General features: G+C 36.3%; 1 protein-coding gene across 2 annotated transcripts in view; it reads left to right on the forward strand.

The window, feature by feature from the left end:
- Positions 1 to 24,228, forward strand: part of ZNF385D (zinc finger protein 385D) — a 746,594-nt gene that overhangs the window by 642,330 nt on the left and 80,036 nt on the right. For both annotated transcript variants that reach the window (XM_054595113.1, XM_054595114.1), the window contains one exon: positions 23,068 to 23,230. In XM_054595113.1, coding sequence (XP_054451088.1) covers positions 23,068 to 23,230 — 163 coding nt within the window. The remainder of the gene's footprint in view (positions 1 to 23,067; positions 23,231 to 24,228) is intronic.

Genomic DNA, 24,228 nt, shown 5'->3' on the forward strand with positions numbered 1-24,228 from the left:
CTGTAGAAATGCCTGTTATACATATCTAATATAAATGCCATCAATTGTTTTGTATTTATTTTTTACAACTATATACATTTGTCCAAGTATGACTAGGCACTGAAAATACTTGCAGAAACTTGAATTAATAATAATTGAAAGTCTCAAAAATAAAATCTGTTCATCTCTTTCATTCATTGTGGTCACTCTCTATCAGACACCTTGTCCTTTTGATCTATTTCATTATAGTTTATTTGAGCAGTTAACTAATCATCAGTTTCATTATAACCCTAGAAATTAGGACAAAATAGAGTGATTTGTTCCTGGGCAGAGGAGAAAAACAAAATTGAGGAAAAGGTAATTCATATTAGTGGCTGTTATTGGTCATTTTGGCATTTATGGCCCTTTGTATTCTGCCTTTCTTAATAGTTGCTATTTGACACTATCTCTCTGCTGAGTCCTGTTCTCTATATTAATTAACTAGAGTAATTGTGATGAAATACATTTACCTTTCTCAAGTGCCCACATGGCCAAAGATCTCTGTAGAGATGAAGTGAACCTATCTATTCGTTTTACCTTCTTCACACTCAAACTTTCTTATGATGCCTGGATTAGGAATGGCTAGTCATGCTGAGTTTAAGGAGAATGAAGTTGTACTATGCATACTGTGACTCACATACTGCATATGCTTTATCTTGCTGGAATTTCTTTTATGACATTAGAACCAGAACTTGAAAAAATGGATGTATTCCTTCATATTCTATGATTCTCTGGACAGTCAAGCTACTGTTTTAGAACACTGTACTTGCTCCCAAGATTCTGGCCCAGATCCCCTTTTTCAGGCCAACCAAACCTCATTTTAAATGCAGAATACTGCTTCTGGGATCTGTTGTCTCAGTCCAATTCTATGCTTTGATGTAAATTGAATCTGATAGTGGTAAAGGTTGCAGTCATTTGGGAAGCTCATTCTTGGTGAGAAAGGAGGGAGCTGAGGAGGGCATATGGAGGCATGATATGCTATGAAAGTTTAATTTTCTATGTCCATGTATGATTTTCAGTGGTACCTTGAAAAGTGGAGAGATCACTTTTAAGAATCATGCACGTAATTGAGCATTATATGGTTTATCTTTTATTGGGCCTAAATGAGCTTTTAAATCCCTTACATTGGACAGACCTGATATCCCAATAAACTTGATAAGAATAAATTTGATGTATGGCAAATACAATGTATGGCAAATTTATTCTTACCAGGTTTATTGGAGTATCAGGTCCATCTGTACAACTATAAACCTCTTAAATTCCTTATAAATAAGGCTTCAGAAGGTAGTCTCTGAACAGGTTTCATCCATTTCCCAGGCAGAGCTTATTTTCTCTGCATCAGTGAACTTGTCATGATAATCAACTTTTTTGTCCCAACCATCAATCACTCTTGATTACAGCTGGGTAGAAGTTCTGTTCTGTTGATCAGCTCATCAGTGCACATAATATTACACCTGGAGGCCAGTACAAATCATCCCTCGATGGGAAAAGTGTTTTCCTTCAAGGCTTTTGTCCATGGTTTTGTCATTTACATTTGGGTCTCATGGAGTCGTCCTGTCTATCTCTGACTCTACCTGCTCTCTCATATGAAATATTCTCCAGAATAGCTTTCGAAGTCTGGTTGATAATTCGTCCTATGCTATTATTATACTGCTTTTGCCTTCTTAATGCAAAAGAATCGCTTATGATCTATTGTTTCCTTATTTTCATATTAACTTTTCCCCTTTTTAATGTTGTTATTGTAGAAATTAAAATTATATGAATTATAATTCAATGAATATTCATTACTTCTGTAAGAAACAGTTTAGCATATGTTTTACTAAAATGTTTGCAAGTCTAATTTTGTTGATTTTTAATGGTTTTCTAAGTTAGAGTTTTGTTTTATGTTTTAACTTGGGCTAGGGAATATTAATTTTTAATTTTCACCTTATTTTAAGTAACACTAACCCACTATTCTCATGGTTTAAAAAGACATTGAAAAGTAAATGTTTTCAAATCTGTTGCTCAAAGTCAGCATTACTCTTAGCTGTGTCTGTAATACACATTTCTTCTCTAAGCCGATGCATATTTCTTAAAACAAGAATATTTTCAGAGCAGTACCAGAGTAATGATAGAATATTATCACAGTAAAATTGTTATTCATTTCATAAAATATTTAAAATAATTAAATAAACACTTAATATGCTATTTTTATAATCCACAAAGACACTCTTTTTCTTGTATTTTGTGGTATTTTTATTACTTTATAAAATCCAGAGCAGTAGTTTAGATACATATAAAATATATTTTATATGAGAGAGAAACAGAGATGTCAGAAAGAAACATGGATCAGTTGCCTCCCATATGTGCCCCAGGTGGGGATCGCATCCTCAACCTAGGTATGTGCCCTGAACAGAAATCAAACCTATGACCTTTTGGTGTATGGGACAACACTCCAACCGTCTGAACCACCTGGCCAGTGCTGATTTTTATACTTTTAAATAGTAGCCACGGTGTATGACCTAATGCCTAACTTCAAAAATCAGACTAAGTAGTCATGTTTGTATATTCAGTAAAACACTCAGATTGGCTAAAAATTTAGTACAGTTTATTGGAGGCTGGTATGAAATGACAGATGTTTATTTTAAATGAATAATTCAGAAAAGAGTTTCCTCTCTCCATTTTTTTCATGATGAAGATGTTTCATTATGTTTTAATTATATTAGCACCTTATATGCTGTCAGAAAATTTGATGCAGATTTTAGGAAGTGACAGATTTGTCATGGGATCAGGTTACTCAAAGTTGGACTATGTCATCTCCTCTAACTTGAAACAAGTTGCCAATGTTTTAAATTGGAAAAAAAAAAAAACGCTAAAAAATAAAACCTCAATGGAAATGAAGAGTCTTGGAAGAGTAGAACTTAGTACAGACCTCTCTCATGAAGAGATGTGTTTTCTAAAAAAGCTTTCTCAGTTCTAGTCCATAAAAGAATGGCTTCAGTGTCTGGAGTTAAAGAAAGAAATATGTTACTATATAAATTTCAGGGTGACCTCCATGTTTATATCTCAAGCTGAAGTCAATTCCTCAACTTCATACTCCAGTACCAGCTGCTCACTCAATATCTTCACTTGTTTAGCTAATAGATAACCTCAAATCTAAAGTGTTTTTAGGATTTCAAACCCTGTCATTCCCACCGTTCTTTTTTTTGTTTTTTCCCCCACCCTTCTTACCTGATGTTTTTTCTCCTAAGAACTGGTTACCTTCTAATACATCATATAATTTACTTATTTATTATGTTGCTTACCCACTGCCAAGTAGTATGTAATCTCTATCAAGTCAAAGACTGTGGCCTATGTGATTCACTCTTTTATCCAAGTACTTGGAGCACTGTATTTCTAGATAAGTTGCCACAGTTTGACAACCAAGTGTGAGAGGGATGGGATAGGGTCAAGGAAAAGCAGGACCACAGACAGGCATAGTTAATGGCACCATTTCAGTTTTTCCTTCATGCATGTTTGCTTATGTGGAACAGTGAACACATGTGAAAATGACTAGTTAGAGGCATATCGTGGGTTATAAGAATTTCTAGTCAAATAATGTGTCAGCTATGTGTTTCTCCATTGTATACAAAGCAAAGCTAAAACTTAAAGTGGATGTATCTTCCCTTTGCTAATTATTTACTCATTATAGAAAATTTCCCTTTATGTTATTCTAATAATTCTTTGAATTGTTTGAAATTCTACAATAATCATTCTCCATGCCTAACAAATGGGAGAGCAGCTAGAGATGTACCTTTTTTCTATTGCGTTAACTCTGGCAGTTGCCAAGAGATGAGATCGTCATACGTATTGCACAAGCCCAGATTAGTAACTCAATGGAATAATAAGAAACTTCCTAATAACTAGGACTGAGTATTTTCTAAGATTTGGCTCAGCTGAAGAGATGAGACTCAAAGCTGCAGAATGACTCAGTAAACTCCATGTTTTAAGTATTCTAGAAGGTCACTATTAGTTAAATGAATTAAAAAAAACTATCAACTTTAACTGATATTTCATAGCTACAGTAACAGGATTTTTTAGAGGTAGGATCAATGATAGGTATAAACACTGTACTTTCTTGACTTGACAAGATATTCTAGGCAAATTGTTACACCCCAATTTCCTTGTCCGTTAAATGATGTAGTCTCAACTATGGCATCCTCGGCACCAAGAAAGCATTGTCTGAAATTATGCTATTCATCTATCATCTGATCTCAATTTTCCTTATGTGGAAAAGAGAGTTAAAGTTGATCTTAAACACCTGAACCCTCTTTACGTGAGCCTCCAATCCCTTCTATGGGGCCAGTTGCTCAAAAGTAAATAAATGACACCTAAATATTTCTTCTTCCATAATATTAGAGGGCACTGGAGGTGTCTTTCATGAACTATGGCTTCAAAAACCACCCATCACTGCAACAGTTCCCCCATAGATTAAGGACTATATTTGCATTCTAAATTAGTTCTTCCCGCAGCTGCTGTAAGGTAACTTGGCTTGTAAGTTAAGAGTTTGCATTTGATCATCTGCCAGTGAAGATCATAAAATTCAACTTGGCAACAGAATTTAGGAAAAGCGGCCTCCGCAGCCCAGCTGTGCTTACCGTGGTGAGTGGCACGTGAAAACACTGTTCCAGCTCTCTCCTCCGGTCAGCATGGGGGTGACTTGCTGCTGAATAAGTGAGCTCCAGTTTCTTTGTGGCAGGGAGCTGAACCACCATTTGCTGGATATGGGAGGGCAGGGGAAGGAAGATTATGTTCCTACTATAGGAAACATCTTAGAGTGTGGATGGAGCAATCTGTTCAAATTTTGGATGATCCCTTGATAAAATCTCCAAAACTATTGTTTGGGTTTGCACCTGATCCACAATGCAGGACCAGATTGGAAAGAAATTATTTTCCTGATTGCTATTTGTTCTAGGTCATGATATAGAAAGATGCAGATCAGGGTAATCCTGTCTTCAACACTTATTAATGATGTGATACTGACCAAATTCAACTTCTGTGAACGTCAGATTCTCACTTACACACTGAAGATGATAACACGACCATATCAGATGACTGTGAGGCATAAAGGGAGTATTGTTAACAAAGGGGTAGGTTCACAGTAGGTATTGATTTTCTTTCCTTTTTATATTTAAAATTGGCATAAAAATACTAACTTTTTTCAAACTTGGTATCTTTCCAAAATCACAAATCACATGTCCAAGATAAGGATTGCTAGATGTCCAATACTTCTTTCTCTCTCAATTAGATACTTGATTGTTAATTTGGCATGACCAATGTATTCTATCCTTTTGGCCATTTCTTTGAATATGCATAGTCATTGTTTTTGAAAATATAGATAGGTAATATAAATTAATTCTGGGAGCAGTTTTTAGCTTGACTTGGCAACTGACAGGTTGACGCTGGTCCTCTCTGTTTTGCTTTTTATTCAAAGCCACAAGATCTTGTGTAATAAATGCAGGTTTGACCTAGCATTTTTCTGAAAACGGTATCCAGTGAATTGTTGTTCAGGTATCAGACAGTTGGCATTTGGAGTTGTATAGATACATTATAGAGGCACAGCTATGGTTATAAATAAGTTTATATACCGTTGACAGATTCACAAAAGTTCTACTGCTATAAGCTTAGTTGAGAATGACTGGAGTTCAGATGCTTAGTGCACCAAAACGTTTCTCAAAGAGAACTGGCCTTTAGTCTCACATAGGAGACAGATAGCATGGGCAAAAAAACAGGTATTTTCCAACTGATAAGCACTCACATGGTACTTGTGTGGTTTCTGAAGAGGGGAAAAGTTTCTTGTGTCAGCAATTCATGCGACAGGCTGATGATGAATGGCTTCCTCTGCCCCTGTTAAGTGGTGAAGTGCTTATTTGCCAGTCCATTGGGAAGATTTAGAGCCACAGCCTCCTGGGCGAGGGCCATTGGAGGTTTGGTAGTACATCAGTAATTTCAGGGACCTGTGATGTCTTGTGGCCTTGTTTGTCACTGTAGCTTTACGCATAACTTATCAGTTTATGGCAGTGATTATATCCATCTTCATGGAATACAGACTCAGGCTTTGAGTCACAAGATCTTTAACCCTTGCATTTCTGGACCCGCAGGAGGCAGGTGCACAACTTCTTCAAAATCAGAGGTTAGTGATATTTTGAAGTGCTGGATAATGAATTTTATAGGCTATTTGTTTCTGTGAAATGCTTCGATCTATTCCCTTAAGTGTGTTTTTGAATACACAGTATCTAGAATAGTTTCTGGCCATCATAGGCATTCAACAAGCATGGTATGAACTCAGTATGCTGAAATGAATGTATGCTTGGGAGGGATAAACAGAAAGGTGAAAAAGAAAATGATCCTGGAAGTTGCTGCATGTATTTCTATTTGGAAGATTTACTCAGAATATTACAATACTATGGATAACTGACAGATGTAAACTTTGTACAAGTGCTCCCTGCATTTGTTGCAGGTATGGGGTGTAGATGATTTCCTTTTCAAAGTATTTTGCATTAGGCTTTCAGAATTCATACAGGGGCTATAGCCAGAAGAAAGCCAAAGTTGTGCCCTTTTTTTAGCAATATCTTAAAATCTAATTATCAGAAATCTGTATTTAGTTAAATAGGATGTTGGGTAGACTGAAATTTTTGCAACATGAACTATTTATCACTCTGTTCTTCCAACACACACATCTTTTCATGCAGCCCCTCCCCCACTACTGACACAGTAGAATGAGCGTATGAAATCGCTGGTTTTACATTTCAAAAAATGGTCACATGGTGGCAATTTAATATGATTCATACATAGATGTATACAAGTACATTTTAGTTATTCTAACAGCCATCCTGTGGGAGAAATGCATTTCATCTGAAAGCAAATTGCTCTTTTTTGCTGTTTCTTTTTTTCCTATGTAAGTCTTGAAGTCGCCTAAAAACCTCATTAACCTGCACCAAGATTGGTTTATGTGTCATAATAATAATAATGTCCTGAGCAATAAGATAACTATCGTGTATTGAGAACTTAATGCTTTTAAATTCACCATCTCTTAATACCCCTTATAATGCCAAGTTCACCAAGGACAGGGATGGAGTCTTTTTTTCACCAGGATAGCCCTGGTCTCTAGTGCAGAGTTTAGGACATGGTATGAATTTTAACATTTGATTTGAGAATGAATGAACAGACAATCATGCATTGTTACTTCCACTTTGCCAATGAGAACCTTGAACTCTAAAAGCTTATATAAATCCCTCTTACCAGCAGATGGTGGACCTAGGATTGGAACCACATCTTTTGACCGCAGAGTCCATCCATTTCATTAAATATAGCATATTTCTGTAGTCACCACAAAAGGAAAAATACATCTTTTGGCAGTTTGAACTGTGTTTCCTGTTTTCTTGAAAGATCATGGGAATATGTGACATAGGTCTGGATTACAGAGAAAATAAGAGAATGAGGGTTGAAACTGTGATGGTAGTCAAGCCAGCATTTAATAAACAAACAAAAACAAAAAAAGTTGTTTATTGTCCCATTAAAAATCACAAGAAGAATTAAATCTCAAACATGTCTTTTCAAGTAACTTTAACAAGAATTAAAATATTCAAGGAAGAAAAAGGAATGTGTCTGAAATTCAACCTCCTGTTTCTTTAAAATGTACTATGATGGTGGAGTATAACTTTTTAACTGAAAGGGACCTCAAAGGACATCCCTTTCCCCATTCCTTCCTCTTGAGTCTTAAGGATCCCAAAGAGAGTTCTCAGTAACCATCTGGAGACGGAGCAACTAGCATCTGTGGCAAGAAGTACCAGGAAGTTAAGGAATGAAAAATTTTCTCACCTCCTTCCACTCCTAGTCTGTAGCGGAGCAGCTCCTCTTTAGTCTGTATTTGCATACAGGTGAGAATGATTTCACTCAAGAACTTAGCTATACCCATAACATTACGTTGGGATGATCAAGCTCCTTGCCAGTAAAGAAATCATATGTTAGATGACTCTGAATGTTCACAAATTTATTTATCTCTCCTCTCTAATCTCCCATCAGTCCATAAAATCATCCATTAGGCCCTTTAGATGAGAATCAGGGATTTCTTCCTCCCTAATCCATCTTCTTCATTTCCTATGCTACTGTCCTTGGAGTCTAAGAAGCCCTTGGCAAGTTATTCTGTCTGCTCTTCCCCCAGAGTTGACTCTTAGTCATCTTCTCCCTCCAGTTTGTTTTCTTGTAGGTGTAACTGCAGTTGGGCGGGCAATTTTAGAGCGTGCATCCTCTGGGCTCTGGAATGGGGGACTTAGGCTTTCCAGGTTCTTTAGAATGAAATGCCCATAAAACAAACTCTTTCCTCCACATACTGAGGGTCTATTTTAGTAAAACTCTTGTAAGTTATTCTGGAAACATTCTTAACATTGTTTTTTCTGTCTTACTAAGACTACTACTCTTTTCTCCTCCCATTAGTGTAACTTACCTGATTGGAGTTAGTTGAGGTTCTTAGGGGATGAGTCTGATAGTTGGATGGAGAAAATGCTATTTCTTCCACAAGAAGGGTTCTAATGTGATAAAAAGTGAACAAATAAAAGACCAAGATGGAGACCCCTGAATTTCTCACTCAAATTTAGTCTTTGTTCAAGGTTAAACTTTGCTTATCTAATTTAGTCCCCACAAACTAAAAAAATAGCTTTTTTAGTAATAACTTTGCAAATGAAAGAACTTAGATTTGGAAAATAGTAATTTGCTCAAGGTCACACTGTCTATGTTTGGAAAGTCAATATTTAAACTCAGGACCATTAAATTCAAACTTAGTTTCATTTGATTTTACTTAGAATAAGACTTGTACCTAATGCTTAGCCTACAGACCTGGTTCTATGATCTCCTTGGTTGTATTAAAATTTGTACAATGATTTATTCATTTTCTGCATTTACACACCTATTGCAAGGAAATGTTTCTTATCTTCTCCCCTTGAAGATAGTGAAAAATGAATGAATGTTTCCAAAAGGGACTTGAGATTTTTAAAGATGGAATTCATGTAAGATTAAAAGAAGTATCACAAGATTATCTCTGTGTCTCCTGAAAAGATTTTTTTTAAAGATACAAGTAATTTATTTCACTTTTTAAGCTTTCTAAGTGTGTGATGAAAAAGGACAGCCAGGAAGAATGAAGAAACATAAGAAGCTGTAGGTTTGAAGGGTTTCTAGAATAAAAGTAGTACTTATTTTTGAAGTGCATGATGTTAAAATCATAGGGACTTTCACCAGTCATGTGTAGGTCTATTTAAGAATGAGCAGAGTCTTTTGATTTATTCTGTCAAAGTTTAATAGGAGGTCAGAGGCTAAAATTACATTGCATGTTGTAAGGAGATAGTACCTGGCTTTGATGAAAGATAAAGAAAACCCTCTAGTCTTGGCCCCCACCTTTGGTTTCAGGTAGAGTGAGCATTTAAGGAAACTGGGCATCATATTGGTTTATTAAAAACTGACAAGGAATTATATAGAAAGGGCAATGTGGTCTATCCAGATCTGTGGTCCAGCACCCCTCCTAGATACTTCTTTACTCCAGGCTAGCCAAACAAATACCAAAAGAGACCCAAAGAAAAATATATTGTATTCTTGCTTCTCTGAAAGTCATGGAACATGTAGATTTTCAGAGCACTTTGGTGCTTCCTTTAGGCAAAGATTAGCTAAAAAATAAATCACACAGACTGAAATGTGCCTGTCTCTTCACACACCGGCTTCTCTTTCCTTTGGCTGGGAACTGTATGTTTATCTAGATGTAAAGCATAATAAGAAGGTAGATGTATTCATTAGGTTAATGTAACTCTAGCTATTGTGTAAATCAGTCAAAAGATATATCATGGCTCTAATAATAGATATTTAAATTCTGCTTAGGGAACGTCCAACATATGTGCCCTTCATTCATTGACACATCTCTTCCAAGTAGTGATTCAGGAATCTAGGCCCTGTCATCTTGGTTTTAATGTCTTTAATGTGTAGTTCCCAGTGGCTAGGTGTATCTGCATCAAACAGGCGGAAGTGTATGGAAAACTGTGCTTGGGAAGCTTTTGTAAGCTAAGGCTGGACACACTGCACATCTCCACTCATCCTCTTTGTCTAACTCAATCACATAACCCTTAAGTATAACAGTGGTATAGTCAGGTTGTGTGCGAAGGAAGAAAAAATGTTTCTTCTGTGAGTTCCTGACACTGTTCCTCATAAACAAGTAGAATATTTCAAAAAGTATTGTTTTGTTTTTGTGGTAAAAGATAGAAGATCACAGAAGAAGGGAAGGAATCTGCTCTGTCAGAAATATACTACCATTTTTTAATCTTTTCTCCCTTTGCCGGACCTTTTTTTTTTCCCTCACTAAATATGTGCATTGAAGACAGAAATATTTGAAAATTCTTCATGATGTGATGGAAATATCATGAGCTTTAGGGATAAGAAGACCTGGTTTCAAATCTCTCCTCGTGGACCTTGAGCAAGTCACTTAAACATTATGAACCTCAGTCTCCTCATCTGTGAAATGGATATACTAAAATCTAATTTTGAGGGAAACCGTGAGCTTTACATAAAACCCCTTGAGTGTTTGGCTAGGATAAAACAGTATATATAAGTTTTGGTAATCTTTGTGGCTTCAGGCATCTACTGGGGGTCTTGGAGCATACCGTCTGTGGATGGGGGGAGGTACTATATTACCATGATTAGGGAAATTCCAAGTTCTTTGTATCTCATCTAAAAAAAATCTATGGAAAGGATTAGTATTAGTTATGTTAACTAATGGGGAAAAAATCTATGGAAAGGATTAATATTAGTTATGTTATGCTAAGCTGCTGTAAAAAATAGACCTTACATTTAATGAACATAGATATTTATTTCTCTTATACACAATCTTTCTGCAGTAAGCATTTCTCATTGGCAGACAGCTATGCTCCCTGTGGTTTTGGTGACTTAGCAAGTCATGGCCATTGCAGACATTGAGGGCATTGAAGACAGAGGGTGGCCAATTCGAAAAACTAATCTATGGAGGAAAGCCTTAAGTTCATATTTCTGTGAATAATTAAGATCAGGGGTGTCCAACCTTTTGACATCTCTGGGCCACACTGGAGGAGGAAAAATTGTCTTGGGCCACAAAATAAATACACAAACACAAGTGAAAACTGATGAGCAAACAAGAAGAAAAGTCTTTAAGTAAATTTACGATTTTGTGTTGGACCACATTCATAGCCACTGTGGGCCACAAGTCTTGACCTAGAAATTTACTTTTAAAGTAACAAATTATTTCCCTCATTAACCTGCTTCTAATCTTTTGTAACAGCGCTGTTTCAGGGATGGGTAAAATTTCACACTGGAGGTGAAATGATTTATGTTGGGTATATGAATAAGGTCAGGAGACTAGCTGGGAGCTGTGCCTTCACATTTCTTGTCATCACCTCTCCCTCAGGGTGGCAGTCACCATAAGGGTGTGATGCAAAAAATCTTGATCAAATGAGGGAATGACAAATATTTATTAATAAGTAAATTAAACACTTCATGTGACAGCAGAATGTAATTTCATTTTTGGCGCAATAATATATAATGATCATTCGACAAATAGATATTGAGCACCTACTATGCACCTACTGACAATAAAATCAATGAAAGCCTGCAAGGATTAATACTGAATAATTTTTTATAGCTTATTTACATCATTTCCTCTCTTAAACTTCCACAGTTTTCTACTCAATGGACATCCTAAAAACGTAAAAATACTTTAAGATGTTATTGATGTTATTAAAACTATAAACTCACTTGTGTGCTTTTACAAGTGATAGAATCAAAATGCAGGTCTGTTTCCAGGTATCCACGTATAATATGGAAACAAAAGTTAGTATAATTAAACAAAACAACAGCGCTCAGTTCAGAATGACAGTGTCAGACGAATGCAGTGTGTACCTGGAGGCCACCTGAACTGGCAGCTCCATGACCAAGCATTCAGGTCGTTCATTTATATGCACACCTTTCCAAAAAGCCATTGTTCCAGTTAACTGGTTCATCATTAAGGTATCCTGTCCTGTATCACAATCACCAAAAATATGCATGTGATAAAACCCGACGGACATTCTGTGCCCTCCTTTTACCTGACCTGCAGCAGCAGTTAATAGTGAAAGTCGTTCCCTTCCACAAGCTATCAATTCTCTTGGCTTTCATAATACCAGATTCTTCAGGTTTTATCTCATTTCCCGTGTTCATCGCCTTTTCTAGCTCCACTTCCTGCAATGCCCGTCTATTTGTTAGAATCACCCATAGCATAAGCGTCTGTTGAACACATCAGTTTTTAAGTGGACAGAAAACAAATAAATCTAATCTTTAACCTAAAGGAGTGGCACTAACAGTGGCAATTTCAGGAAATGGGAGCAGAATGAGCAGAGGAAGCGGGTGAACCTTTCCACTTGGAAGATTGTCTGCAGAACTTGCCCTGCAAAGGGGTAAACACAGCTTTGAATAAACAACCTCAAAGAACATGGACTCCAGAATTCCCTGTTGAAAACTAAGTATTGGAATAATGTTGCAAACTTCTTGCTTGATTTTTCTCTTGGTTTCCATGAAGTTTGAATCACTGAATCATTCTTGAAGTTCTTTTGTTGCTTTAACACATTAAATTAGCTTATTACCACTGCATATGTAGTGGAAAATAGCATCTGTTTATGCTGTAATAATCTAAAAATTACTTACCAGTAACAGAATAAAGAGCAATTTGCAAAAGCTAATCATATTTGTGTACTTGTCTGCAAAAAGTAAATTGTTAATATATGCCCAAGAGGGGAAATCTCTTGCTGGTTTAAGCAGTGGAAGCAGTGATATAAACAAGCATTGCTTAGATGACTCCTGTATTTAAGACTGGATTCAAAATATTCTAACTTGTCATAAAAATATAGTTTTTCTTTAATTTTGTTAACTTATTTTAACCCTGGTAAATTCACACAAATTAGAGATTCAGATCATATGCAAAATCCAATGGTTAGAAATTTCTTAATATTTACAAAGTTTTAGTAATTCTTACTTAGAGAAAACTTTTTTTTTACTTTTTTGGTGCTAATCACAAAAGAAAATATTGAAAAAACGTCAAATGAAGTGCCATCCCCCAAAGTATTGAAATTAAAGGTCTATTTTGACACCATCCCCCAAAGCATTGAAATTAAAGGTCTGTTTAAAAGACGTTTCCATTTAAAAATTTTCCATTTAAAAATGGAAAATTAACATTTGAAAAAGTTAAAAAATAATATGGACTAGAATCTTAGTAATCTCACTGAATTTCAGCTTTTTACTTCTTCAGATATGAAAGCCAGAGAGTGCTTAAATTTTATAGTTATTGAGACTTTTAAATGTTACGCTTATAAAATTTTTTAAAAATATGATTTACAGAATGAACCTTTCTCCTTTGGTCATAATACTGAATAGAGAAAGACAGATGGCATTAGTTTTGGGGGGGGGTTCCCTATATTTACCAGGGGGAGAGAAATTTATAGGATGTTAATCTTTAAACTCTCTTCCTTCTTTTGGATGCCAGGATGTAACTAACCTTTTCAACTCAGACAGTCTTATTTCAGACATGTTAATAACATTCATTAAGCACAGCTCTATTTTATATTTAGTCATCCCGTGATTACTCCTTTCATCCTGCCTTGCTGGTTTGACCTTCCCTTTAATGTTTCCCATAAATGGTTAATTCCACCCACTACAATTCTAACTGAGACAACCACCTCCTCCAAGGTTGGAGGCCACCTCATTGTAGCCTTCAGTAGTCAGATTTGACCAATCTTGATGTCACAGTTCTCGTGACAGAACCTTTATTCTTATGAATTCAGCCTCTAGGGACCAAATGCTAACATATGCTCTTATATATTTCAGAAGAAATGAGTCCTTTCTTTCTAGTTAACTTGCTTTGAGATAAGGGTAAAAAGGAAATCGTTCATTCTGTGGCTGACACTTGAAGTTTTTAAGCACTTTAAGACTTTCTTTTTAAAGCCAAGTGATGAAAATATACTTTTCCTTAATGAAGAATTTGGAAATATGTTATCTCATGCACTGTCAGTTAGAGTCTTATTTCATTCATTCAAATGTTTCAGCTGATTAAAGATTGTGTTTCAGTAGTTAAACAAGAAAAAATATTTTATTTGCCTTTCAAATGGCATTTCCCAGTGGCTTGGGTTGCCATCTGTTGCTGATAACTCCCCAATTTAGCTACAGCCTGGACTTCATCTCTAAGCTCCAGGCCACATAATTAATTACAGAGCTCATATTTTACTTCGATGCTTTAAACTTGCAGGGGTGTCCAACCGTTTGGCATCTCTGGGCCACAGTGGAAGAAGAAGAGTTGTCTTGGGCCACACACTAAATACACAAACACTAACAAAAACAAACCAAAAGAAAAAAGAAAAAAACACTTCATAATGTTTTAAGTAAATTTACAATTTTGTGTTGGGCTGCATTTATAGCCATTCTAGGTCCCATGCAGCCTGCAGGCCATAAGTTGGACACCCCTGTCTTAAAGAGTTCTCAAGCTCACCATACCCTAACCCAATGCATGTTCTTCTTCCCCAAATCTTTGACCTCACTCAATATCAACAATTCTTAGGAAATAGAACCACAAATCATGCATTTGCAAGAAGCAGAAACCTGTGAGGCATTTTTGAGGCCACCCCTCCAAGTTTGCCATCAATTCTTGACATTTTTAAATCACCTGTTAATCGTATGCGTGTACCCTTCTTTGCTTTTACTATCATCATGATGTTCTTAGCTGTAGTCATCTTTTCTTTGGTCTACTAATTGTAGAAATAATCAATAATAATCCAACCCTCTGCTTCTTCCCTGTTCTTGCCCTCGCCCTCCCATCCAGCCTCATTGCTCTGCCAGAGTGACCTCATGAAAATGCAAACATGTTTATGTGTCTGCATTTCTTAAAAACCTTTGAGTAGCCTCCCATTTGAGCAGAGAGTAAAGAACGTAATCCTTAATGGAGTTCATAAGGCTCCCAGCAAGAGCTGACTTGTGCCCAGTCATACTTCCTATGCCCGAAGGCTTCACATTTTGAGATATAAACATATATCACATAGTTTTCCACACTTTTGTGTAGCACATCAGCATTAATTTATTGGAGCTGGTATTAAAATAACTGAAATAGGTGAACCCTCAGATAAAATGATGCTAATAATGGTATCTAAGGCAGAGGCTAAACTAGAATGAAATTAGGAATGTGAAGTTTAACCCCTTTGCAACAGGACTTACAAATATTTTTTTTTTTTTTGCATTTTTTCAAACCTTTTTATTTTGCCTATGGTATTTCTTGTAAATTTAGAGTAATTTATCAGTCTAACTTGCTTGTTCTCTCTCCATCCCCATAACTACAATAGTGTCTGGCCACAGGTCAGTGAATCCTTTGTGAGTGAATGAATAGCAAAAGGGCTGGAGTAAGGATGATTTCTTCCTGTAAGTCTAGGTACTTGAGGTTATTTGTGGTTTTATAATCCCAGTGCACCCAAAGTGCTTCAGAAAATTGTTATGGTGCTTACTACTGATGAAACATCTGGCTCAAATATAAACCATTATTTTGTAGACCCGAAGAATCTCATTAACCATTGTGTAATTTAGAGGTGATTTGCGGGACAAGTTCATTAAAGGAACAATTGTAACAATTCTCAGATTTATGAATTAGAAATTAGAAATCCTGCAAACCTATAGAAGTCCTTCCTTGATTTATGGAGAAATAGCAAATTTAATTATTGTCCCCTAATGGAAGGTGTTCTTCTTTGGCAAATACAGGATATGTATTATTATGTGGATTTGTAGGGAGGGAAATGGGTTCATGATGTCAGGATTAATTTCTCTATATTGTTTTAGAGGAATAAAAGATTCCTTTGTGAGAGTTTAAAATGGTGTCAGCAGAGAAATAGCATTCTCATACTGAAAATTTTTATATATTTAGAAGAATTTGGTCTTTTAAATAGATCTTAAAATGCAGAGTCATCACTGGAATTACTCATTGAATTTCCCTGTTCTTAAAAAAACAAAAAACAACAAACAAAAAAAACCTTGTTATTCATCAGAATTTTAAAAAAGTGAAACAATCTCAATATTAGTCCTTTGCAAAGAGAGCTCCCGTAAATAGCACAATTTGCAGTTGGTGATAAGCTCCTCCTGGATAAAAAAAAATAATAGTTTGTGTTTGTGCCAGATGCTTTTACAACATTAAGTGCCATAAAAATTCCCTGAAGTGTGTTCAGCAGATAAGGCAAAGTGCCAAAGACTGGCAGAGAATTAAGTTGAACCCTGTTCACATATAAAATCCATTGAGACACCATATGCATATCTCCATTTTGAAATCAAAATGTGAAGCTAACTCAAAGTGCATTTAATAGGCACCTATTTAGAGATCTAGACTGGGACCTAGGGACAGAATGACAAGGAACATCATGTCTTTCCCTCTCTGTTGAGAGATTCACTCTCTATCAGAAGAAAAAGACATTTAACCCTTCTAACGGCAGCAACATCAGTGCTCTAATTCAGGCATAACCAAGACTACAAAGAGGAGGTGACAGGTGACAAATAGCCATCTGTCAGCAAGATAAGGTGCTCTAGGTGGAGGGAACTAGTCATACAAGGCTTGAAAATGATTTCTTCGTGTGGTATTTTCTTAAGAGAATAAAAGGGAGGTATATCCCTCACATATCTGCACTACAAGCAGTTATCCTTGCTAAAGAACAGATGTTGTGACTGGGAGGTGGGGCTGGGGGATGGGAGTAGGGGGTGGCCTGGGGTTGGGGCAGGTGGGGTGCCTGGAGGAAGAAGTTGGGGATTCTTTAGAAGAAGCATGCATATCATGCCAGGAAATAAAGACATTTTTCTGTGCTGATGAAACTAACACCTCTGACAACCTGACCCTCAGACACAATTAGATTCAACATCTCTAATTGCCTCCAAGCTTTAAATGGTACGTGACACTCACAAATGGAGTGAAGTATTAAGCTGTGGACATTGTGAAGAGATATTGAACACTAATTAAGTAGTCAATTTTTTTTTTTTTTTTTTAGTATATCTCAGTTCCATACAAGACAGTTTTGTGATTATATCACTAGAGTTAAAATTCACTTGAGGTTTCTGGCAAAAATCTCTCCAAAAATATTGAGCAAACTTAGCGAGAGCCAAATACTCCTTTCAGCTCAATTAGACCCCATGCACCGGGCTTCCAGAGCCCACTGTTGTTAGCCTGTGTCCTCCACTCAAGGCTCCGACATTGAGGTCAATGAGGCAGCTGTGCGGATCGCAAATCTGCAAAAAACGATGGTTTCACAACAGGAACCAGGCAACAGCATTCAAAGTAGCTTTTCTCACTCAGATAAGTACTCTCTGCTTTCTCATTCACATTAGATACTTGAAAACATTAAATGCTTACTGTTTAAACATCACGATGTCTGTAGATGAGTTGAAGAGCTTTGGAAAAATGAGTCCATCTAAATTATTTTTTTTACAACCACATAAGTATTTAACTAAATATGTGACAGGTTATTTTTGTTTCTTATAAAATAAAAGTTATACCTAATGTACCTGAGAAATTATGATATGTATCTCTTCTTTTTTATTTAGTTGGGTTTTTTTTTTCCAGTCAGTAGTGGTGATGTATAAAAATCACTTTACTCTTGTGGTATTATCTTTTTTTTTCTATTTTTCTATCCCTGTGACTTTTACTGTTCATTTCTATATTGAAGCTCATAGAAGACAGGAACACATTTAAAGTAAGACATCAATCACTTAAGCTCAGAGAGAACACTCTTAATTGAATCATGTATTTTTACTCTGGGACGCAATGCGAGTGAATTTTCATTTTTATTCTTAGTGTAGTCATCTACTTTCACACTAACTACGTAATCATAAGTTAAAATGAATTAGTAAATACTGTTTATGGGGCATGTAATTGAGGAATAAAAATATCTATATCACATCATTTCCCCTATTGTGTAAGAGACGTTAAAGGTACATGTATTCACAACAGTAAGGAAAATGTAAAACAATGAACTCTTCTATCTTTAAATTTCTCCTTCAAATAGTTTAAGTGGAGTAACAGAAAAGGCACTCTTCTTGGCTTCCCCTGGTGGTTTTTATTTGTCTGTTGGCGAGAAGTTTTCCTCAATTAAAAAAAAAAAAAAAGCCCTAAACACATAATGAAAGAACCAGGATATGACTAACACCACATAAGTTTAATACAAGTAAAATAATTAATTAGATACTTGTTATAGTGAAGTTTTAACAGTTGTGATACGGGTCTTGGCTTTGCTTATTTTTTCATAAAGCTGGGGATTCCTGCAGCCCCCACAAAATGGATCATGGCAAAGCATTCAATGTAGAGGAAAAAATAATGGGGTCAGAGATTCATGCTGCAATAATAATTAGCTTGGAGAGAAAAAGTAGAAACTGGAAAGAGAAAGTCACAAGGACTTGGAAAGCACTTACATAGGGTTTTAGAATTGTATGGAGATTTTCAAGGTTGATTTGCTTTTTTGCCTTCATCCGCTTTGGATAGAAGTTCTCCAATTACGTATGTATCTGAGTTATTTTTGACTTCTTTTTATGGCTTGTTTTTTAGGAAAGAAACTTTTGATAATTTTTCTTGGGTAATATATATTGCTGATTTAGACATATATAAATGTTCAATCTTCAAATGATTATGCATTAATCTTAAAAAACCTAGACTGGCTATGTAAGAAGAAGGAGTCATCTTTGGAAGAAGAAGCACTAATATTTAAAATGAGTGGTTCTGAAACTTTAGTCTGCACCAAAATCACCTGGAGAGCTTGTAAAACACAGATTGCTGACTCCATGGGACTGGAATGGAGGTTGAAAATTTGCATTTCTAACAAGCTCTCAGCTCCTGTTGCTGCTGCTGGTCTGGGGACCACACTTTGAGAACTGTTGCTTTATATGAATGTTAAATTAAGCAGAGAGTTGGTTGATGAAAAGGAGATTAAGATAGAGCAAGGACTTGAAGTCTTTGATTACTGTATACAGAAATGATATTCGACATATGTAACAAGCCCCCGGCCAATCATAATGTATCCTGCTCTTAATCCATATGGCTGAGCCTGTGCCCACTGCCTCAGTATCCTACTTGAGTGAGTGTACGCTACATAAAAACAACTGCACTTAGAGTAATCAAAATTTTTAACATTTTTCCTGGAGTAATTTTTTAATAGTTCTCAAAATGTAAATCTAGACTAAGAATGTAGGATACTATATCACATTTTATCATTTCATTTTGTCTCCGTCTACAAACAATAATCTAAGCTAAAATTTTCAATATCAGATAATTAAAAAAATAAAAAAGAATTCCTCTGGCTCAAGTGTTATCCCTACCCTCCCCAAACAGCAGCTTCAATAGCTACTCTTCATTTTTTATATTATATTTTAATGTAATAATGTTCAATTTATTTTAATAAATTTAATATGTGGTAAAATTACATGATCTCAACCAACAAAGACCACATTGTTCCTTTTGAAATAATGTGTTCATGAACATTAATTGGTTATGGTAACCAGATATGTATACTTACAATTCACTTCCTAGTTTAAAAAAAAAAATTAAGACACCTTTATATAAAAGAGATGTAGAGTAAAAATATACAAGGTACTGGTGCTAAAGGAATAAAGTGATATATGAATGTTAAATACTCTGTGAGTTTCACAGGACAATAGTGATTTACAAAGAAGGCTCTCACTTAGATAAGTATAATAAATGTGTGTGTGTGTGTGTTTCAGGAAGATGAAACTCTTCTCCCAAATGTGAGCCATCTAAAAGTTATTTTTACCTACTTTGGAACTTGCATTGTTTTTAAACTGGAAGCCATTTTGAAGTACTGAAGATTAAATTTGACAACTGACCAGTCGGACTGGCCACTGTTGTCTATGATGTGGTGATGACATTTAGAAAGACATCATTCTTTTCTGCCAGAATGTGTGCCCTTATCTTTATGTCAGCACTTGCCTCTGTGATGACACTTGTTAGATCAGTTGGTGCCATGTGCTATTTCAGGGTCGGTAATAGTGATGTTTATTACACTATGTTTAATACCCCGACATTCCACTTACTATTTAAAAGTTAGATTGTCAAAGTCCAAGTTTTATTGTTCTGCTCACTTCAGTGTGTACTATGATCATCTGATTCTGCTTTAGTTTTAAAATACAAAATTCTGAAATGTGTCATCAGGAAGTAGTAGACCTCTTTAACCTTGAGATTGTTCCTGTGAAAAATAAGTATTTGCTTGTGTCTGCCGGTTCCCAGTTTTCTGGGAAAGACTTGACTCGGAGACTGGCTAATAAATAACAGGAAACAACCTTGGAGGGAGCGTGGCGTGCTATGTTACATCCAGTGTCTCTCTGCCCAGACGAGGCCCAAAGAGACATCTCTGGCCAACTACTCCTTTTTGAAAATCTCCCAGCAGGATTCTTGCTTAGGCTACAGTCACAGAAAGATTAGATGTGGCTGAATAATCTATCCAGTTCAGTGAAATGACAAAAAGGAGCAGTAAGGAGAGCTGAGTTGTTTCTTTTTTTTCTTTTTTTCCACAAAGAACACACTTTTATTCAACACGCCTGTATTAAGTTGGACCAAGAGTTGTGGGGCTAATATACATAGATTGAAAAATTAATAATACTATAACCCAAGAGTAGTTCAATAAATTCTACAAACATTAGATAAAAATCAATGACAAAGAAAATTTATAATATCCCGTAGGGCTATCTGTCTACACTCGGTCTCCAACTGGTATGTCCACTTTCACTCCATCACAATTGCAATGATCTCTTCTAGTGCTGTCTCCCCTCTACACACCATCATTCCCCTAAATTCGACTGTACATGTTGTGGGATCTCCATAGCCCTTTGGACCTTCATATCATTGGATTTGTTTTGTAGATTTATGGGAGGCTTAGTTGGCTTTCTTTTAACCAGAAAATTTTTAATTAAGATAATTATCATCAGGGTGGTTTGGGGCTGTTATTCAATTCACAAGTGAGTGTTCATTTTTTGTTTTGTTTTCTTTTGCTTTTCAATATATCAGGTGTCTCAATTGGGGCATACCAGCTATTGGTCATTTTATTATCCCTTTCTCCCCACACTTCCCTGAGCTATTTCACTTGTTGGAAGCATTGACTTAGTTGTACCTGTCAGGAGAGTATTTGGGGGGTATAAATATTCTTTTGAAATAAGTTTCTTAATTTCCAAAATAGTGATATTTTCCTGGCCCTATGGTGTTCTAAAAAAATAAAGTCTTGTCTGGTTTAAAATACCACTGAAAATGCAAATTTGCTAGAAACATTAAATGTGTATTTTGGAGATATAAGTGGAGATATTAATGTTAATTTAAACACTACCTTTTTATATATATTATATGTAAAACATCCAATTCTACACTGGGGTAGGAACACTGACAGAAGAAAGAGAACTTTGCTTTAAGGAAAAGTATGTAGTCAGTTGTCCAGAGAAGATGACCAACTGTATTGTGGATTTAATTGACTATGACTTAATGACTTACAAAGCCATGTCCAAAGGACTTCATTTATTAAGAAGGGGAACTAGGCAGGAAATCAAAAGGGACACATCTCTCTGTCCATCAAAGTAGCATTCTCCAGGTAGAGTCAAACCAATCCAATCTAGCACTGGTTCTTCAATTAACTATAGCAAGTCTTAACTTCATATTTTGGCTCACACTATGTCTTTTGATGTTACGTGTTGTTGGAAAACTTGTAACTGATGCATGAGTGTCCTCTCTGTTCAAACTGTTTCTAATATATAATTTCCTTGTCCAGTGTTCTTTCAATAAGGGTACCTAGTCCTTTGAGGATATTTGTTAGAATGATGCAAATGAAGGTGTGGATTATTTATCATTTATAAAAAGATATATTACAACACCCTACCGACCACAGTTGCTGTGATAAAGAGAACAATATGATAATGATTTTTCTTGCAAAATGGAACATTGAGTTTAAACAAGCCTTTGGAGGTAAGGTGTAGCCTAATAGGCATAGTCCTCTACTGAGATACCTTCTTTGTGAGGTAACATTGTTAAAGATTTTGAGCTGGAAAACCTTTTGATCTAAGAATTTTCCTGCCCATTCCCAGCCCTCCCCAAGCCACAAAGGCTTTTAATCTGCATAAGTAAACATTAATAAATATACATTTCTTTACAATTATTTTCTATCTCCATGAATGTGTCTCTTCAGTACCAAAATGATAGTGTTAAGCAGGGAGAAACTTGGAAAATATATATTACTGTTTTAAAAAAATCTCAGAAGGCACAGACAAAAGAATTGCCTCGGCCCCATTAGGTAGTCAAAACACACTGGAGCCTCCTGCCAATGGATTGGGGCATGAAAGACCCACGTGTTGAAAGAATGTCACTGCCTTGAATTTCTCAGACTACCCTCTGTGGGAAGAAAGGAAGAAGAAAGAATCAGGAAATTGCCCAGCTTCCATGTACTCCATTTGGACTTAGGCGGTACATTTGCTTTTGAACTCTCAAGCTTCAATCTCAGTCTCCAGGGTGCTCACTTCCCTTGTTATATGTGAACTTCTTTTCGTAGACACCTGTTGGGGACTGTATTAATAAGATGCATTGTGGAAAAAGAAAACACATTTCCCAAGCCAAGAGGGTGAGAGCTATTTTTTTTTTCTAGGGCCCTTGTTAACCTTTGAGAGCCCAGCATCTTCTGTGGCAGAACAAAGACGATACAGGTGTAAATTCTTATTTTTTCCCCACTCCACAAAGAAAATGCTGTTGATGTATTAGTGCTCAACTATACTTCTCCTAAGAGAAGCAATAGAATATTTCTTCCTTCCATCCAGAGGTTTTAGAACTCTATTCCCATTGCTTTCTAGCATCATTCTAAATAGAACCCCACTGTTTGGCCACAGCCAAAATTAGCTTGAATGGTACCTATTATTGAAAGGGAGTCTGTATTTGCAGTAATACAGAGAATGCTAGTTTAGAAATGAGCCTGATTGCACGGTTCATTTTGTTCTCCTTTGTAGAGCCAGGCTGCGGCCCACTACAAAGGCACGAAACATGCCAAGAAGCTCAAAGCACTGGAAGCTGTGAAAAATAAGCAGAAATCTGTCACTGCCAAGGACAGCGCAAAGACTACCTTCACCTCCATCACTACCAATACCATCAATACCAGCTCTGACAAAACAGGTTAAGCGACAATCTTTGTTGTTGTTTTTGTTGTTGTTGCTGTCGTCATCATTGTTCTTTGGGGTTTCTTCCCTTGTCTAACCCCTTTTCTGTTTATTTATGTTTCTGCCACATTGACTCATGCTTGATCCATCTTTCTATGTGATGGTAATTGTCTCCCCTCATTGTTCTAATACCCTGAAGACAAGATAATCACGAGTTATACTGAAGAATTTGCATGTGCAACAGTCCTTGGACTGTTTTAAAGCAATACATGAGTCATAAAGGCATTTGAAGCCTTGTCCCCAACAATGCTTTATGAGAAGTGAACCTTTCCATCGTGCATCGTTTGGATCCCGCATGCAGTACCATAGCCCGTGACTGCATGGCAGATTTGATTTAACTGTGAGCACACAGTACTGTATGCCAAATGAATCGAGAAGGCCCCAATAAGGGCATTATTACTGACAGGACTTATTCTCATAAATCCCAAGCATAGCAGTGTTTTAAGTAGTGGCTGTGTTATTCTGGGCTTGTTATGGCCGGGTAACCTTTCCTCTGCATACACAGGTAAGTGTTATTGATACCAATTACTCTTTTTAACAGAGTCTTCACAGTGAAATAACAGCCTCTGAAAGGCCTCTGGGGACAGCTCCTGCAAATAGCCAGTTTATTTGCGGCAGGGGAAACCCGTGGGGTTTCCCTAAGCCAACATTTTAGAATATAGGAACGGTGGTCCTCAAAATTTACATGAAAGGAAATCCTCTGTGATTCATAGATGTACCATTAATAAATCACTGTCTGAAACGGAAGGGCTGGTACATGTTTTCCAGTTCCTACAGATGGTAATGGTCAGGAAACATTCATATCATTATAGATGGTAATGTCTTACCTGGAAGAGACTCTTCTGGCCATGACTGATGAAGACATAAAATGCTACCATGAACAAATACAACAGATTATAGTAATTTTATTATATATGTGTCTAATGGTTGCATCTATTAGACACATATATACTA

The sequence above is a fragment of the Pteronotus mesoamericanus genome, unplaced genomic scaffold, assembly GCF_021234165.1.
Source record: "Pteronotus mesoamericanus isolate MK-2021 breed Mesoamerican mustached bat unplaced genomic scaffold, CSHL_Meso_final scaffold_54, whole genome shotgun sequence".
NCBI lineage: Eukaryota > Metazoa > Chordata > Mammalia > Chiroptera > Mormoopidae > Pteronotus > Pteronotus mesoamericanus.